The 20,325-nt window shown below is 41.3% G+C and overlaps 1 protein-coding gene across 1 annotated transcript in view; it reads right to left on the minus strand.

The window, feature by feature from the left end:
• ZBBX (zinc finger B-box domain containing) overlaps positions 1-20,325 on the minus strand; it is a 216,478-nt gene that overhangs the window by 101,463 nt on the left and 94,690 nt on the right. The window contains 4 exon segments of the mRNA XM_044291843.1: positions 9,646-9,755; positions 9,863-9,960; positions 12,556-12,676; positions 18,035-18,191. Of these exon segments, the coding sequence (XP_044147778.1) occupies positions 9,646-9,755; positions 9,863-9,960; positions 12,556-12,676; positions 18,035-18,191 (486 nt within the window).

Genomic DNA, 20,325 nt, shown 5'->3' on the forward strand with positions numbered 1-20,325 from the left:
TCGTATTATAATCGGCCAAATTCCGATCAATCACTTTTCGTACATTTCCTTGATTTGTACCATAAAGTGTCTGGTATTCGCAATAGATCACTGAGGCTATATAATTTATCAATGGGTGATTTTCGAATTAATAGTTCAGTATAAATAGTCTCTTATAAAATTCGATTATGCTTGCTGTAGAGGCGTCCCTCTCACAGTTAAGCTACTCACCCAGACCTAGAGCGTTTGTCTGTATAGGATGTTGATTTCGTTCAGCTGTCAGCGTCTCACGTAGTATTAGACGAAAAAAGACAAAGTTGTTGTAGGTCTTGTATGATCCTTACTTTTTCAATTGTTTAGTCTTCAATCCTGCAGGATAATTCGGTCTGTAGTTTGGTTCCTTTGGTCCGCCACTTTGTCTCATTTTTTTACATCACAGAAACCTGACATTTTAACAGTGTGTACATCGCAAGATTATGGCAATCTGACTTCGTGAGCAAGGAGGAGATTTGTGGATACAGGTGGTGCTGGGCTCCTTCAAAGGGAGGGGGGGGGGGGGGCGTTGCTGGGCTCCAGAATGGTTAGTACAGTCCCTTGGGCTCCTTACCAGGCTGATTTACATATATATAAAATCATTTTTTACACTCAATAAAACCACACAGAGCTATGGGACAGGTATACTGCGGACATGCTAGCGGCGATCTAGCCGTGCATGTCCGCATCCCTATAGGGTAAAAAGAGGTGACAATCGTTTTAATACTTTTCCTTTCTCTCTTAATAAATAGGCATCTTTTGCTTTACTAGTCTTAACTGCAGAAGGCTGCTTCTCAATAATCATCCGTTGCAAAACCAATATGTCAGTTACTTATTCAAGAGCCAGTTACTTGTCTCCTGCTCACTGCTCCAAGGAGAGTAGTAGTTCTGCTGCCTCTCCTAAAAGCTGTAGAGAATTGATTACCAACTGTAGCATTAATTGCTCTTATAAATCTCTTACAGGGGTTATATATAGAAAATGTTTCAGTTTTTCACCCATGCAACGTTTCAGTCCACTTACTGGGACTTCTTTCAAGATATATATACTGTGTGTATATATATATATATATATATATATATATATATATAAATAAAACTCACATATATATTACACTCACATCTACTTATTTGCTTGAGGAAGGCTCTAATGTTGAGCTGAAACGTTGGGTAAATAAAGATCTTTATTTTTGTATTTTGAAGAGTGATGACAATTTTATATTTTTTTGTTAGACAAGTATTTTGTCAAGTGTCATGTTTCCAGGGGCTTGTACTTCCAAGTCTCTCCCTTTCTATTTTTGTGCTGCTATCTTTTTATTTATTTATATATTTTTAAACAGAGATACATAGTAGACTGACAGATAGATAGAAAGAAAGAAAGATCATAAAAAAAAGGAATATAAGCTATTATGATGCAACAGAGAGATGGGGGTATTACAGAGAATGGATAAAATATTCACTTCTAAAACTAATAGTAACTGATGAAATGCAGCCTAGCAACAGCAGCGATTTTCAGAAAGTACATTTAAGAATTATGCTTGCTCAGTCGTGCGTTTATACTCCCGGTCTCTGACCCATTTAAACTTAAATTTTACTTGTGTAATACAACGAGATCTGGGCACATTTTAGCCAAATTAAGAAGGAACCATAATAAATGTCAGAAAATTTAGCGCTGGCTTAGTAGTGACTCGCATTAATGCATATTCCACCGATGCAACTTAATAATGAATAGAGAATGGACCATGATCCTTAACTTTGATGTGGGCTTATAGCAAATGTTAAAGCAAAGGGGAAAAGATAAGGTAGTATTTCCGTATGTGAATTCTATTAATTCAAACTACACATCACTTTTCCAATGAATGAACCCTGCTGAAACATAAAGTAGAAATTAAAAGATTTACTCAGGAGTTCCCACGGGTTTTGAGATCTCCTTTAGTACCTCAGAGGCCCAGAAACTACGTGCACTGGGCTTTGGCGCTCGCACAAATATATATTACACACAGTATTATACAGTGTCACACACAAACACTATAATACAGTACAGCTTTTCCCGCTCAATCTCCACTCAGTACCCCCTAATAAGAAAGCTGAATTTCAGAAATTTTTGCAAATTTATTAAAACGGAAAAAATGAAACTTTGCAAGGACGTAAGTATTCAGACCCTTTGCTATGACACTTTGGTACCTGTGGTAAAATCAGTTGATTGGACATGATTCAGAAAGATACTCCCCAGTCTATATAAAGTCTCACAGCTGATGCATATCATAGCAAAAATTAAGGAAATTATTGCTTGTAGAGCTAAGAGAGAGGAATGTGTGGAGGCACAGATCTAAAGAAGAGTACAAAAAAAATCTGCTACACTGAAAGTTCCCAAGAGCACAATGGCCTTCATTATTCTTAAATAGAAGAAGTTTGGAACAACCAGGAAAAAGGCTTTGGTAAGCGAGGTAACCAAGAACTCAATGGTCAATCTTGCTGAGCTCCAAAGACCCTGTGTATAGATGGGAGAAAGTTCCAGAAGGACAACCAACTATAGCAACCCACCAATCTGGGATTTAGAGCAGAGTAGCAAGAAAGAAGCTCCTCCTAAGTAAAAGACAAATAAAAGCCTGCTTGGAGTTTGCAAAAAAGTACCTAAAGGAGGACTCCCAGACTGCGAGAAACAAGATTATCTGGTCTGATAAAACCAAGTTGGAACTTTTTTGCTTCAATTCAAAGCATTAATTCTGGAGGTAACCAGATACTGCTCTACAGTGAAGCATGGTGGTGGCAGCATCATGTTGTGGGGATGTTTTTCAGCAGCTGGGACAGGGATACCAGTCAGGTGTGAGGGGAAGCTAAATGGAAAGTGCAGAGATATTCTTAATGAAAACCTGATCAAGAGTTCTCTGGACCTCACACTGGTCCGACGCAACAAGACCATAAGCACATAGCCAAGACAACACAGGAGTGGCCTAGGAAGAACTCTGTAAATGTTTCTGAGTGGCCCACCCAGCGCTCTGACTTGAGCCTAAATTACGCATCTCTGGGGAGGCCTGAAAATGGCTGTCCAACAACCATCACCATCCAACCTAACAGAGTAAGTCAGGCAGGGCCGTCTTTAACGCGTGGCAAAAGGGGCAGCTGCCGCTGGCCCAGTTGCTCCTGTGGGGCCCAAGGCAGCTGCCTCTTGAGTCCAACTGGCCACTGGTGACATGAAGGGCGGCAGCATGGCACAGGGAGATAAGCGCTTCCATTGTGACACTGGGCCTGCAGCCTATCAGAGGCCGATGCAGGCGGCACGATGACGTCATCGCGCCGCCTGAGCCGTACAGCACGGTACACAGGCCGGAAGAGACCTGCATCGCATCACTGCCAGCATGATGGAGGTAAGTATAAGTGCTTTTTATATATATATATATATATTTATGGTACTACTAATGGCAATGATTGGGGGGCATCTATGGGGGCACTTGTTACTGGCACATGATTGGGGGGCATTTGTTACTAGCACATTATTGGGGGCATCTATGGGGGCACATCTTAATGTCACATTATTGGGTGCACTGTGGGGGCACTTCTTACTGGCACATTATTGGTGGAACATTTTACTGGCACATTATTGGGTGGCACTATGGGGGCACTTCTTACTGACACATTATTGGAGGCACTATGGAGGCATCTACTGAGGCCACAAAGAAGGGGTATTTTATATGGGGGAAGGGGGGTGAGGAACACTATGGGGGCTTCTACTGAGGCCACAAAGAAGGGGTATTTTATATGGGGGGCTTTATATTAAGGGACACTATAGTCACCAGATCCACAACAGCTAAACGTCCAGGGGGCCCAAGTAAATTCTTGCCCAGGGTCCAATCAATATTTAAGACAACACTGCTGTCAGGATACGCAGAGAAGCATGGCATAAAATAATTTGCAGACAACGGATGAGGACGCCACAGGGATATTTTGTGGACCCACAGAAATCAATGGGTATGTGTGCCATAAGTTAACAATGTGGATTGGATGCAGACCCAGAATACAGTTGTGGGCATAAGGCCTTATACTAAATCTTTTTCTACATAACTCTGTATCAGTCTGCTTAGTTCCTCCTGCAGATCTGACGGCATGTTCAATGTGGACGGGTCTTGCTAAACACGAGGAATGTACATTTCACCGTATTTTTGACTACTTTAAAAACAAGTAATTACCTATACAAAGTAATTCAAAATATACAGAAACCTGAAGGAAGCTCCTACTCGCAAAGCATCATTGCTTTCAATTTTATACTGCGAAACGGCACTATGGGTTCTTTTCTTTAGACTTGCCCATAATACCACATTTATACAGCACCATGGATTGTGTGTATGTCCAAATGGGGTAAGGGTGGAACAACATTTTAACACTGCAGTGAATAGTGATGTGTAATATGCATTATTTTAACACCTGTGCTATAAACATCTTCATAAACATAAAATAAAATTCCTTAGAGTTACAGCTTTGGTATCAACATGAAAAACTAATCAATTTAATTAAAAATTAGACGTAAATAATGAGCCTGTATACACATAGAGGGAATCAATCGAAGGTCCCAGACACTACTCAGATCCTTAACTGGCATCTGAAATTGTTATTATAACTTTGTTTTCACTATACAGTGATTGATGAATACATAGTAAATGAATAAAGTAGATTACAGAAAATGAGAGGAAGGAAAGCACCTTCACATTAACTACAGCTAATTCCGTCACCGCTCCCCAAATTAATTTTAAATGGATTGTCACATCAAAATACTGACAAGGAAAAGTTACCCTGTACACCGGAAGACGAGACGGTAAAATGAAAATACTTTATTTCTAAGGCCTCATGCACACGACCGTTTTCCGGGTCCGCATCCGAGCCGCAGTTTTTCAATGGTGCCGCAAAAGATGCGGACAGCACTCCTCCGTGTGCTGTCCGCATCTGTTGCTCCATTCAGAGGCCCCGCAAAAAAAAAAAATAGCATGTCCTATTCTTGTCCGTTTTGCAGACAAGAATAGGCATGTCTACAATGGGCCACCTGTTCCGTTGTGCAAATTGCGGAAGGCACACGGGCGGCTTCCATTTTTTGCGGATCCGCGGTGTGCAGTCTGCAAAAAACAGCATGGTCGTGTGCATGAGGCCTAAGGTTGTGGAAAAACTCTACTCACTAGTTTTACAGTGATGTCTGTTCCTGGAAAAGTTGGGAGAAATCCAATATGGCCGCTTTTAAAGCTCCCACAAGTATTTACAGTCCTCTTTTCCGAGGTCAGTGGAGGATAAAGCTCATTTGGCTAACAAGCCAAGCAGCCAGACTGACCCTGTTAAAGACAGAATCTCAGGTTCTGATACCATAATGGGCCCCAATGATCTAGGACACAAAACATTTGGCTGTCTTTTGAGCCAATCACATGCCACTAGGATTTTTTCTATGATTTAAAACCAATTAAACTTTATTGATGAAATAAGGGTTTGCCTCTGAACGATCATTTTCTCTGGTGGGCCCCAGGAACCTGAGTCTGAAGGCTCATGCACACAAATGTTTGGGTCCACATCTGAGCCGCAAATTACGGAACACACATGGGCGGCACCAGTGTTTTGCGGATCTGCAATCGACTGACCTCAAAACACAGTGCGGTCGTGTGCATAAGCCCTGACAGTGTCCCCAAGACTGACCGTGATAGCATCCCCGTAATACAGAAAGCCACATAAAAGCCATGTAAGTTAGCCATCAACAATCTTGAGGTTTAGGAGGGGTTTACTGAATAGTGGCATCTAATGTTTCTATAAAATAATACTGTAGGTTGCCAGGATGATAGGACCATTCTTCTGACAAGGTCAAATCTGCACATTAACACGAAGAGAACTGGTTATGGCGGTATATATGACTGTACATGTATATGTGGCAGTGCAGTGCTGATCTAGGACTGTATATTTCTGGACGTATAGTACTGTTCTCCAACTGTATATTGCTGGCAGTGCAAAATTGTTCTACAACTACATATTTCTGGCAGTGCAGTGCTGTTCTATAACTGTATATTCCTGGCAGTGTAAAATTGTTCTATAACTGCATATTTCTGGAAGTACAGTGTTGTTCTATAACTGCATATTTCTGGAAGTACAGTGTTGTTCTATAACTGTACATTTCTGGAAGTACAGTGTTGGTCTATAACTGTACATTTCTGGCAGTTCAGTACTGTTCAATGACTGTATATATCACTGGCAATGCAATACTTATCTATACCTGCATATTTCTGTCAGTGCAATACTTATCTATACCTGCATATTTCTGTCAGTGCAATAATTATCTATGCCTGTATATTTCTGGCAGTGCAGTACTGTTCTCCAACTGTATATTTATGGCAAAGCAAAATTGTTCTATAACTGCATATTTCTAGAAGTACAGTACTGTTCTATGGCTGTATATTCCTGGCAGTACAGTGCTGTTCTATGGCTGCATATTTCTGGCAGTACAATGCTGTTCTATGGCTGCATATTTCTGGCAGTACAATGCTGTTCTATGGATGCATATTTCTGGCAGTACAGTGCTGTTCTATGGCTGTATATTCCTGGCAGTACAGTGCTGTTCTATGGCTGTATATTCCTGGCAGTACAGTGCTGTTCTATGGCTGTATATTCCTGGCAGTACAGTGCTGTTCTATGGCTGTATATTCCTGGCAGTACAGTGCTGTTCTATGGCTGTATATTCCTGGCAGTACAGTGCTGTTCTATGGCTGTATATTCCTGGCAGTACAGTGCTGTTCTATGGCTGTATATTCCTGGCAGTACAGTGCTGTTCTATGGCTGTATATTCCTGGCAGCACAGTACTGTTCTATGGCTGCATATTTCTGGCAGTACAGTGCTGTTCTATGGCTGTATATTCCTGGCAGCACAGTACTGTTCTATGGCTGTATATTCCTGGCAGCACAGTACTGTTCTATGGCTGCATATTTCTGGCAGCACAGTACTGTTCTATGGCTGCGTATTTCTGGCAGTACAGTGCTGTTCTATGGCTGCGTATTTCTGGCAGTACAATGCTGTTCTATGGCTGCATATTTCTGGCAGTACAGTGCTGTTCTATGGCTGTATATTTCAGGCAGTACAATGCTGTTCTATGGCTGCATATTTCTGGCAGTACAGTGCTGTTCTATGGCTGTATATTCCTGGCAGTACAGTGCTGTTCTATGGCTGTATATTCCTGGCAGCACAGTACTGTTCTATGGCTGCATATTTCTGGCAGTACAGTGCTGTTCTATGGCTGTATATTTCTGGCAGTACAGTGCTGTTCTATGGCTGTGTATTTCTGGCAGTAAAATGCTGTTCTATGGCTGCATATTTCTGCAGTACAGTGCTGTTCTATGGCTGCATATTCCTGGCAGTACAGTGCTGTTCTATGGCTGTGTATTTCTGGCAGTAAAATGCTGTTCTATGGCTGCATATTTCTGGCAGTACAGTGCTGTTCTATGGCTGTGTATTTCTGGCAGTAAAATGCTGTTCTATGACTGCATATTTCTGGCAGTACAGTGCTGTTCTATGGCTGTATATTTCTGGCAGTACAATGCTGTTCTATGGCTGCATATTTCTGGCAGTACAGTGCTGTTCTATGGCTGTATATTTCTGGCAGTACAGTGCTGTTCTATGGCTGTATATTTTTGGCAGTGCAAAATTGTTCTATAAATGCATATTCCTGGCAGTACAATACTGTTTTATGAGTGTATATATCTCTGGCAATGCAATACTTGTCTATGCCTGTATAACAATGCAGTACTGTCCTATGACTGAATACACTACTCACAAATAGTTAGAGATTTGCTTTCAAGTGAAATTTATGGAAAATGTAAAAAGTTAAAGGGGTTATCCCACTTAGCATTTTATACTTACCTGCTGCCACCGCGCGTTCACTTCCTGGATTCTGGCTGGGGGCGGGCTTCATCTTGATTGAAGTCTTCTCCCGGCCGTGCCGCGCGCTGGACTGAATGCGCACGCCGCCGCGCATGCGCAATGGTGACTTATTCCTACAGAGCCGGCGTGCGCGTTCGCAGCTCTGTACTATTCTGGCCGGGAAGAAGTCACCGTCGCGCATGCGCGGCAGCGTGCGCGTTCAGAACAGCGAGCGGACCGGCCGGGAGAAAAGAAGGAGTCTTCTGGGCAAGCGCGACCTTCCGGCTTTTGGAGAAGAGCAGTGGTCGTAACCAGGGGAGACCGAGTCACAACAATCAGGTAAGTGGGTATGAATTTTATCCTAATCGGTGGGGATTTGTTAATAAAGTATATTTACAAAAATGATCACTGTCAAATCATTAACAGATTTAACAGTGATCATTATGATGGGATAACCCCTTTAATGCTACAGTGACATTACATCACGAAAGTAGGGCATTTAAGTAGAAGCATGTAATAGTGATTTTCTCATCTCAAACAATTTATTGAAACAAAAGCCAACAGCAGTGGTCGGTATACCCCCACAAAATGCCAATGTCTCAAAAACTTGTCATGTGGCCTTGAGCATCAATTACACCTAGACAATGACGTCTCATTCTGTTCACAAGTCGACTCATTGTCTGATGAGGCATGGCATCCCACTCTTCTTGAAGGGCAGCTCTCAGGTCATTGAGGTTCTGGGGTACAGAGTTAAGAGTCTCTACGCGGCGACTGTTCTATGATTGTATATACTGTAAGTGTCAATACAGTACTGTTCTTCGACTATATTTCTGACTGTGCAGTACTATTCTATGACTGTATATTTGTGGCAGTACTGTACTACGATTGTGTATTCCTGGCAGTGCAGTACTGTTCTATTATTGTATATTTGTGGCACTTCAGTAACATTTTATGACTATATTCCTGCCAGTTCAGTACTGTTCTATGACTGTATATTTCTGGCAGTGCAGTACTGTCCCTCAATTGAATATTTTTTGGACTGTAGTACTGTTCTTGGACTGAATATTTCGACTTCCTCCATTTGCATAACCTTACAGCTGCTTGATGTTGTAATTTCAATGTTGAAGAGTATATATGGCACTAATGCTCATCTACAACTAAGGGCTCATTCAAATGACTGTAGGCCGTAAGTGCCGATAGTGCATGGTCACCGGCTATGTGAACTCTGTATCACGGATATGGACCCATTCACTTGGATGGGTCCGCAATCCTCAAGATACAAAGTGGTGCGGAGTGAAGGCACTGATCGGAAGCCCATGGAAGCATTACCGCAGGATTTCAGTCCGTGCCTCTGCACCACAAATAAATAGAACATGTCCAAATTTTTTTTGCAGTGCGGATCATCCCTTGTGGATGGCAGACCCATTCCAGTCAATGGGTTGGCATCCACAAATAACATACACACGGACGGTCTGCAGCATGTGCACAGGACAAATACGTTTGTGAGCCCTAAAGGGTAGTCAAAAAACTGTTATAACGTAAAACTCACAGTTTCATGGCAGAATGAGTTAACATACTGAAATATAATAAAAAAACAGGTAGGAACAATACACTGCTATTCTCTAATTGTGCCAAAAGTGAGGCAGGTGTCCAAAGTAAACTGGCATTCCACTAAAATCTTATGCATACCATGCTAAGATATAAAACCCAGCCGCAAATATTCCCTTTATTCAAAAACTGTTTTAATGGGTCCACAATACCTTATCCAACTCCACAATCTTTAAAGCAGGTTCATGTATCATATCGTTCCTGACATGTTCCTCGGCACGGAACAAAGCCACATAATTTTCATGAGCTTCCATTTCTTCAGCTTGAAAAGGTAACAACCAGGTTAGAATTAGTGAAAAGTCAATGGAATTAACGTCTTCTTCAGGCGCGTTAGTGCGGTCAATAGGAATGCAGCAGAGGTGCACTAACCTGTCAAATCGTTGCACTTATCCAGTCCATTCTCTGATATGGAGGGGGAATATCTCAATTCTTCTAAATGGTTATGTGAAATTTGACTAACAGGAGTTCTAGAAAGAAACAGAAAGTGTATATATTGCATTCATCAACCTGTGTGCTATGGGAAGCAATGTGAAATATGATATTATACAAACGTATAAGTAATTAGCAATAGAATAGGATAAAAAAACACAACACAAGCGGTTCCTAAAATTACAATATTAATTGGTTCCGGGACAGCCACTGTACGTTGAATCCATTGAGTCCCTAGCTTTGTGGAAAACTGGTAATTGGTTCCAAAGCCCCAAAATGTCATCCCAAGATAAGAGAGAAGGAAGATCTTAGAAAAATAAGCAGATAATTAAAATACCGTAGATAAAGTCCTTACATATAACAGGATGAGATGCTGGAAAATGTACAGTAAATCACTTTCTCTGATCAGGACAGGAGCTTCTTCAGAGTCCTGCACATGTGCCAGAAAAGTAAAATGGAGCCCCCCTCACCTGGTGACAGAAGGAGCAGCTCATCCTAGTACAGACAGAGAGCAATACAGAACATACAGGGGTTTTACCAGAGCAATTGCCATGCTAGTTGGTTGGATCTGACTGAGGCATTGTATGTTGAGTCTAATTTCAACTTACAGTACAATGGCTCAGAAAATGCCATTGTATATTGAATATATTGTATCTGAAACTATTGTACAGTGATGTGAGAAGTGAGGACATGACCTTTCTAGGGGGCAACATCATAAATACATTGATACATGCCAATTTGGCTTACATACAAAGTACTTCTAGTGTATGTATATACATATATATATATATATATATATATATATATATATATATATATAGCGCTGTACAGTGCCTAAATTTCATGCTTCGTGTTACACCTATTATTTGCCTGGCTGGTTTTTATATCAGTGCAATCTATATGTGTCAGATCTCAGAAGCAGAAAAATCCAAGTACCTGGGTAAAAAGAATGTGACTAGTTGGTACATCGCCAATATGGTGAAAAAAACGATGAGAATATTTTATATTTATTCACACATTTTAAAGCTGCCATAGGAAGACTGAAACCCTTCACATGGTTAGACTCTAATTCTCAGCTAGATATTGGAACAAGCTAGTAGTGCATACTGGCCTATATTTTAACATTTTCATAGGCCCGATATACATGAACATTTCCAAGGACCCATATTTACCAGAGGAGGACTAAAAGAGTGTCCTTTTATCCTCCACCTGGCGACGGAATACCAACTGTATAGGAAAGCACAACAGACTATACTTTCCTATACAAAGGGCCACCACAATGGGACCCTCTAGGTAACATATGCCACTGAACTCAAACACAATATATACATACACCTGTGGGGGCATTTTTTTTAATCAGCGCATTTTGGGCTAAAAAATAATTTTTTTGTTGTTGATCTTTATTTAAAAAAAATCTTCTTCAGTTTTCTGTTTCAGTGCATTTGCAGATTAACAGGCTTTCTGTTTCACACTGAATTTGTCTGGGAGCTGCTCGGACAGCTCGATTTGTAGCTGTTATCTCTGAACTCCTGACAGCTCATAAACGCTTATTATAGCTAAATTCTTAACGGTTTGAGCCAATCTGTTCACTCTTGCTTCTTCTGCAACCCCCTCACTCTGCTTCTTGGTTGACAGGGCCAGGTTCCTTCTTAGTCATCTCACCTGGCTCTGTCATTTAGGAGGACAGGGAACCAGGAGCATCAAAAGTGCACAGAGTGGCTTGGGCCCACCCTTGGTACACCTAACTTTTCATTTGCATATGGATTAAAAGCACTGTTTCTCCAGAAAGAAGCAAAAAAAAACACTGAATGTAAGGTATAATTACATTCAGTTGATCTAGTCCTACAAGACATTGTGCCTGGTTTAACAGTGAATTTCCTGGTGACAGATTCCCTTTAAAAAACTGAACTATTGCCCTTGTTAGAAATGTTAGGGAGCTGCTTAACATAGTAAATATAATATTAGATGGTCGGCTGGGATTAGCTCCAGGTAGATATCTATAAAAGTAAAAGTGTGCTACATGTCTAACAACCCCTAATGCCACAAAGTTCATTTTCTTTTGGTTTTCTGTCAATTGCCCTTAGGTTTTTCAGCAGGTAAAAGCCTGTACTGTCCTGGAGTTGGCAAGACTTGTATAAGGAGGAAGAGCTTAGCTACATGGTACACAGGACTATCTTTTGTGGAGCGGAGACATGGATATGGAAGTCCACAGAAGTGTTTCCGTGGGCTTCCGCGTCCGAGCCTCCACTTTCAAATCATGGACACGGAGGGCCTAAACCTAACACTAGTGTCTAGAAATGCTAATCCTGTGTTCTGCACGACCCCTCTACTGGGGTGAGTTTGCCAGGTTTTTTGGAGTAAAGCTAATTAACATAGCTCACCACACCCACTTTTTTAAAACTAGAGTGAGTGGTATAAAAGTGCAGAAAGTCGTAACATTTTTAAGCAAGTAAACCCAAAAAAGTCACAATGCCTTATACTGCAACTTTTTGAAGCCAGAATCATAGAGTTTATTCCATGAAGGAAAATGTAGTGGACGGATCTCTCCATAAGCTCTTCAAACGTAAACGTATTATTCCAAATAACAACCATCTGCTTCTTACTTCCATTTACATCTTGTGGATATACTGTACCTTCTGTGCTTTTTTAGCATCAGCTTCTCCATGTAGCTTAAGCTACTTTCTTTAAACTCAATTTGCAATGGTTTTGCAGCAGCAGTGAGTACAGTCTGAACCTCCAAACTTCCAGTGTCATCTAGGAAACACAAATGTTGTCCATTACAACAGGAACCATGTTGGAAGGGATAAGTCCAACAACTCATTGTGGATGGAGGTCTTTAATTATAAACCTGGATACGCTCAGCTGATCAGAACAATAGGAGGAGTAGTCCTGCGGCCATTTTATGTATGCTAAAATTCAGCTGCATTGCACCTGTCTGGAAGGAGCCTAATTCGGAGTTTACATATAGAATCAGTAATGTTGCCTTTGTGTACAACAGTTCACTTACAAAGGGACAACCATCTTTCTCAACCTGAAATGTAATCAGTATAGTTATCTCATACCCCACCCCAACTTGGCATGTACATACCATCAGATACAAGCTGATAAGGCTAGTTTCACATTAGCGCTAAACTGTTCTGGCAGGTTGTTAATTTTTCACATCCAGCATAGCCTTATACTGCCTGGAGCACCGCCAGGCACCATGAACTATAATGGGACCAGGAGGGTAACCGTCCTGTTTCCTGCATTTGTGCCGAGATTCGGCTGGACAAAAATTGCTGGAAGCTGAGGTTTTTGTTGGAAATGGGCTGGATCCCAACTTGATCAATGGGTTCTGGCAAAGAAAGGTAGTACCTGACTATGCCGGATACAATGAACATCGGCAGGCTGTTCCTCCACCGGAACTGCCTGCTGGAACAGTTTAGCGCTAGTATGAAACTAGCCTAAGTGAAAACAGTAGCTCCTAAGCAGTGGCGCTGTTGCAGGAACGATTCAGCTGATTTTCATGAGTCCAGTTCATGTACCGTATAAGTACTGTTTATAGTTATCAAAAACGATCACATTGCATTTCGAGGGCCGACCTCAAAATGCACTGTTGTCGGAAATGCAGATCCATGGCTGCAGTCGGGAGCCCTTGCAGAAGTTGATCACATAAATTGACCAAAGTGTTGTGGTGACCACAACACTAGTAGGCGAGTAGCATATTTACCTGATCGCTGTCTTATATGGTACCCACGGTCCTTCACATGATGTGCTTTTCTCTTATTGCCTAGTACTATAGAAAAGGAGTTCAGATCACCATATTTCACTTTCCTACTACCCCTGTTCTCCCCCTGTCACTACTCAAAGCTTCGCTGGAATTCACGGTCTAGACTTCTGTGCTCTGGTAAAATAATGGAGAGGACTACTGTGTGCATGTACGGCATTTCATAGCATATTAGAACCTGACAGCGGGGGAACACAGAGCAGTAGGAAGATCAAAAATTGAGATCTGGATTCCTTATCTGCAGTATTACTCATGTCATATAGTAGATACATGACTATAGACTTATTATTTTTTTTTACAATGGAAGCCTATTAGCTAAATATCCTGCTATATGCCTATCGAGTGGGGAACATCAAGGAGGTCCTCCTGGCATTTAGTTGTAACGCAAGCTCCAAACGTGATGCGAACAGAGCATTACCAACCACTAGATTGCACAGATTAACGGTAGCACGTAACAGATACCATAAGTGCAGTGCATTCAAAGTAAGCTTTGTTAATTTAAAGCTTTTACATCCCAATGCAGTTAGAACATAAAGCACCAACAGAGCCTGTTTGCTGGCAAGCGAATCATCAGATGCAAAATATGTAATTAGTGAGAAAATAAATGCAAAATGCTAATGTACAAACCTTTGATGATGAAGAATCATCTGCATTGCAAAGAAATGTTAGATGTTGTATGGTATATGGATTAAATAGAATAAAAATGTGCTTGTTTTTCCTCAGTGAGCTGAAGAATAAAAAGTCAAGTCCCAGAAGAGTGATCTAAAGAAAGTGCCCTGCGTCTTTTAAATGGGTCTGTTCTCCACAAGGATAAGAAACACAAGGGAAATCTTTGGGGATTCTTACGACAGGTGCTCTGCATTGAGATGCCCAAAAATGATTCGATTTTGTGACTACACCACTAATTTAACCATTCAAAGCAGAATATGTACAAAAAGGAAGGAAAAGGGGAAATCACAATTCAGAAATCCATCAGCGTTAAACAATATGCAGATCTGGATTTTAATTACTGAAGAAATAAAGCTTAAATGGATTTAATCCTACTGACAGCTGCTGGATATTTTGCCTGTGCAACTATTGTATGCCCATACCAACTGTTTGTTTTCTTTACGGTTCAATTATGCGCTCTACCCAGGTCAGTGTTCACAATCACTATTTGATATTTCCTCTTTGCCTTCCAAGAGCCCTAACACTTTAACCCATCGGGCATACATGTACATGCCAGATCTTTAAAGATGGTGCCGGTTCAGCCACTGAGCAGGGCACCAAAGCCAGGGTCAGGGCTACCATAAGGCAGACCAAGCGGCTGCCTTAGGGCGCACCCTGGGGGAGGGTGGAAAAATGTGACATGGAGGGGGAGAAATGTGACATGGAGGGCTGATATGACATAGGGGGGTGATTTGACATGGAGGGGGAGAAATGTGACATGGGGGCTGATGGCTGATATGGGGGCATGATGGCTTACATGGGGGGCTGATGGCTGACATGGGGGGCTAACGGCTGACATGGCGGCATAATGGCTGACATGGGGGGCTGATCTGAGGTCTGATTAACATTAGGGGTCTGATTAGGGCTGTAAGCTGAGGTCTGATTAACATTGGGGGTCTGATTGCTGGTCTGACCTGAGGTGTAATGGAAAATATTTTTTTCCTATTATGCTCCTCTAAAACCTAGGTGTGTCGTAGAGGGTGAAAACTAAGGTCCTCAAACCAGCGATTGTCTGAAGCAGAGAGAAGATACCAGGACCACACAGAGGAGAAGCCAGCTGCTGCAGACGGGACCAGGGCCAGGTAAACTGCGAAGGGGGGGGGGGGAATGGGCACCAAAATGGAGCTTTGCTTGTGTTGGCAAAAATCCTTGCACCGGCCCTGACCAAAGCCACCGGGTTCCTGCTGTTTTACACAGCAGACACTAGAAAGCAGAGTCCATGATCGGCAATAATGCTGATATGGACTTTTAACCCCTCAGATGACGTGGTCTATTGTGACCATGGCATCTCAGTGATCAAACCCCAGGAGCGCTGAACATTTTTAGCTTCTTTATTGCAGTGTATAGTGATTACCTGCATTCTATTAACTTTGCTCAAGGCCCACAACTGCCAAGTGTCCGATACGGCGGTCACTATTGAGTTATCTCAGACACTGACTGCGGCAGGCAAATGTCAGCTGTATAATACAGCCAGCACCCGCCATGTATGGAAGCTCAGCTCCTGAGCTTGCTCCATAGATTGCTAACAAACCTGTGAAATACAGTTACATCAAGGTGTGCAAAGGACTTAGAGTCTATCAAAGATGATTAAAAACTGCTGAGAATTATATAAAAAAAAAAAAAAAAAGCAATACTTACCTCTCTAATTCCCGTGGCTCCTGTTCTTGTCCCCTACCAGTTCTCATTTACTGCTTTATTTTGACATGGACATGTGACTTATGCAGCCAATCACTGGCCAGCAGTGTCCGTGACGGACTGGGCTGTCAGATTTCCATGTCGAAAGGTAGCATGAAGTAGAGACAGGTGGGGGATCTAGGAAGCCTCAGAACTAGAGTGACAGATAATTCGTAAGACGAGTACTACTTTGATTACTTTATGCTTTTATAAGCATTTCAAGAACAATAGAGAGAGGGCAAAGATTCATGACAGGTTCACTGAGGTCTCCATGAGCTTTGCTGGTGAGTAGGGTCAGACTGGAACCTACAATGGATGAGGTTGATACAATAATGGGCCCCAAAGATCCAGAAAAAAAAAAAAAAAAACATTCTGGCTGCCTTTGGAGCCAATCATTTGCCACTAGGGTCTATTTCTGGGAGTACAATCTGTTCATAATAAAGGAGTTGGGCCTTGAGAATAATTTCTTCTGATGAGCCCCAGACTCATTGCACAGAGGCAGGTGGCAGGTAATAATACGACATTAGGTTAGAGGAGCAGTTTCATCTTCACAGTACTTCTTATAATAGTATTTCTTGCTTACTACTGCACTCTACTTATCTTGGCTTACAATCTCATTTAAACCATATTTTTAACAGTTAGATAGCGCTGCGCTCCCTGGTGTAATTACCTTGCGGGCACTTCCTGGATCATGCGCTGGACATTCGGCACATGATCCTAGCCTGGTTACAACCCGCAGTGTACGTAGGTCGTTGTGACTGCTCACAACGCCTGAGGCTGCCTGACAGCGCAGGTGAAACCCACGTGAAACATGAGTTATAAACAGGCTAGAATCACAAGCCGAATGTATGGCACGTGATCCAGGAAGTGCCCAAAACTCAATTACACTGGGGAGAGCAGCACAGGCCCAGTGCTTAATCACATGAAGAGGGGGACCATTAAAAAACAAAAAAATAAATTGCAGATAACCCCTTTAAATAAGTGTGTATGACCTATTAGGGAATTACAGATTAGGGAATTAGAGATAAGGGCTACAGATTGAGCTATCAGAGTAGTTGTCTGATGGATTCACTGACAAGGAGAAGCAACAGTCTGCAGATGCAATGAAACAGAAAGCTGTAGAAGACAAACTGTTGCATTTTTTATAAAAAATATTTTTAGATAAGTAGAATGACATAATAAAAAACACCTCCAAGATTTTCCATAGCCTTTAAAGGGAATCTGTCATCTGGATTTTGGGTATAGAGCTGAGGACATAGGTTGCTAGATGGCCGCTAGCACATCCGCAATACCCAGTCCCCATAGCTCTGTGTGCTTTAATTGTGTAAAAAAAAAGAAAATTTGATACATATGCAAATTAACATGAGAGGAGTCCTGTCCCTGACTCGTCTCACGTACAGGACTCATCTCAGGTTAATTTGCATATGTATCAAATCGTTGGTTTTTTTTACACAATAAAAGCACACAGAGCTATGGGGACTGGGTATTGCAGATGTGCTAGCGGCCATCTAGCAACCCATGTCCTCAGCTCTATACACAAAATCCCGGTGACAGGTTCCCTTTAAATAAAAGCAGGTATATGTTCAGCTAATGGGTAGGCCAGTTCTGCCAACTGTGAGCCGAGAAGCTGCAGAGTTCTAATGAATTTCAGCATATGGCCTGTTATGCTTTGCTTTCCATGAAGCATGCAGAGACCTGCCACATCCAAACTAATAATTTATTTTACAATGCATGATACTAATGGGATATTATTTAAAAATGGAAAAAAGCTCACTCTACAATTTTCCTTTGCCTGTAAAACACTTTACGAGAATATGAAAACAACCATTGTGTGGGAGTGCGATAGCGGCCCCCGACTGCTCAGGTCTCTGTTAGCTATCCTCATTTCACTTCATCTTTAACTTTAGAAAGATCCCAATAAAACCCAAAAATGACTGCAAAGCCAGCAATAACCACTGCGTTACCTGCTTCGACTTGTCGTGATTTATTCCTGGCTTCATTTCTCCATTCCAGTAAAGCTTCATTAAAATATTTCGCTGATTCCTCTTCATTGAAAGTTCCATCCAGGAGAGATCCACTACGTTTAGTTAGGTGTTCTTTTCTTGGCTCTGAGTTTAGAGACTGTTGGAGAGTTTGTAAAGATATTAGTTTTGTATATTGCAGTACACTATTGCCTGGAATTTTAGTACAGGAAATGGTGTGTGTATATATATATATATATATATATATATATACACACACACACACACACATACACACACAGTGCTGCCCATAATTATTCATACCCCTGGCACATTTTGACTTAAAGTTACTTTTATTCAACCAGCAAGTAACTTTTTGATGGGAAATGACATAGGTGTCTCCCAAAAGATAATAAGACGATGTACAAGAGGCATTATTGTGGGGCAAAAAAAAAAACATTTCTCAGCTTTTATTTACTTTTGAGCAAAAAAGTGTCCAGTCCAAAATGATTCATACCCTTCTCAATAATTAATAGAAAAGCCTTTATTGGCTATTACAGCAATCAAATGCTTCCTATAATTGCAGACCAGCTTTTGCATGTCTCCACATGTATTTTTGCCCATTCATCTTTAACAATGAGCTCCAAATCTTTCAGGTTGGAGGGTCTTCTTGCCATCACCTTGATCTTTAGCTCCCTCCACGGATTCTCAATTGGATTCAAGTCTGGACTCTGGCTGGGCCACTCCAAAATGTTAATGTTGTTGTCTGCTAACCATTTCTTCACCACTTTTGTTGTGTGTTTTGGGTCATTGTCATGTTGAAATGTCCACTGGTGCCCAAGGCCAAGTTTCTCTGCAGACTGCCTTGTCGTTGAGAATCCTCATGTATTGCTCTTTTTTTATGGTGCCATTTACTGTGATTAGGTTCCCTGGTCCATTGGATGAAAAACACCCCCACCACCATGTTTGACAATGATCCCCACTTTGGGTTGAAGGCTTCTCCTTTTTTACGCCAAATGAAGTAAACATCATTTTGACCAAACAATTCAATTGTTTTATATGACCATAACACAGAAGACCAGAAGTCTTCTTCTATGTCCAGATGAGCTTTTGCAAAGGCCAAGCGAGCTGGAGAAGTGGCGTCCTCCTTGGTCTGCATTGTGCAGTGTCCGTTGGATTGTCTGCCTTGAGACATTGCCACCAGCAAAGCCCAGATGCACCAGGATAGCCTTGGTGGTGATCCTTGGATTCTTTTTCACTAACTATCCTCCTGGCCAGCACAGGTGTCACTTTTGGCTTCCGACCACGTCGGCTGAGATTTTCCACAATGCAGAACATCTAGTATTTTTTGCTCAATTGTAAATAAAAGCTGAGAATTGTTTTTTTTCCCCACAATAATGCCTCTTGTACATCGTCTTATTATCTTTTGGGAGACACCTATGTCCTTTCCAATCAAAAAATGACTTGCTGGTTGAATAAAAGTAACTTTAAGTCAAAATTTGCTAGGGGTATGAATAATTATGGGCAGCACTGTATATATATATATATATATATATATATATATATTCACAATAAGTAACAGAAGTATTAGAAGACCCTGCAATTTAGCAAGTTCTCCCACTTAGAAATCATGAAGGGGTCTGAAAATTACATTGTAGGTGCATTCCCACTGTGAGAGACAGAATGAAAAAAATAAAAATAAAGTCAGGAAATCACATTGTATGATTTCTAAAGAATTTATTTGTCAGGAGTGGTGACAGGTCCTCTTTAAGGCCGAAAAAAGACTGACTTAATATCCTCCATCATGATGACTGAAGGAGCTCCAGAAAAATGTCTGCCCCATAGTCTCTACTTTATCTTCCAAATCTACAGGACATTTATATAGCTATGTAAATTATATTAGTAGTGCTAAGTACATTTTATGTTACACTTTGTACAATATTAGATTTATTGTTCCACTTTGTCTTCACCAAGACTACTTCACAGCATAGAGAAAGAAGAAAACATTCAATCTTTCTTGTTCCTGCACATTTGGCCACTTATTATCTTGAAGCTGCCTAACATCTTATTCAAAGGGAGTGTTTGATATTAGAAGAAAAAGGTCGTCTTTTTCCCAGAAACTGCCCTTCTTTTGTCCATGGACTGTGTCCGATATTGCAGATCACTCAGCTCCATTCACTTTGGACAGTAATGTTGCCGTTTTTAAAAAAAATATGTCAGCCCCTTTTCTTTCCACTTCTTTCCAGCTGTCTGAGAAGGGTGGTCTCCAAGACAGGAAAGGTTCCCATATACAT

The sequence above is a fragment of the Bufo gargarizans genome, chromosome 4 (genome assembly GCF_014858855.1).
Source record: "Bufo gargarizans isolate SCDJY-AF-19 chromosome 4, ASM1485885v1, whole genome shotgun sequence".
In the NCBI taxonomy this organism is placed as follows: Eukaryota; Metazoa; Chordata; class Amphibia; order Anura; family Bufonidae; genus Bufo; species Bufo gargarizans.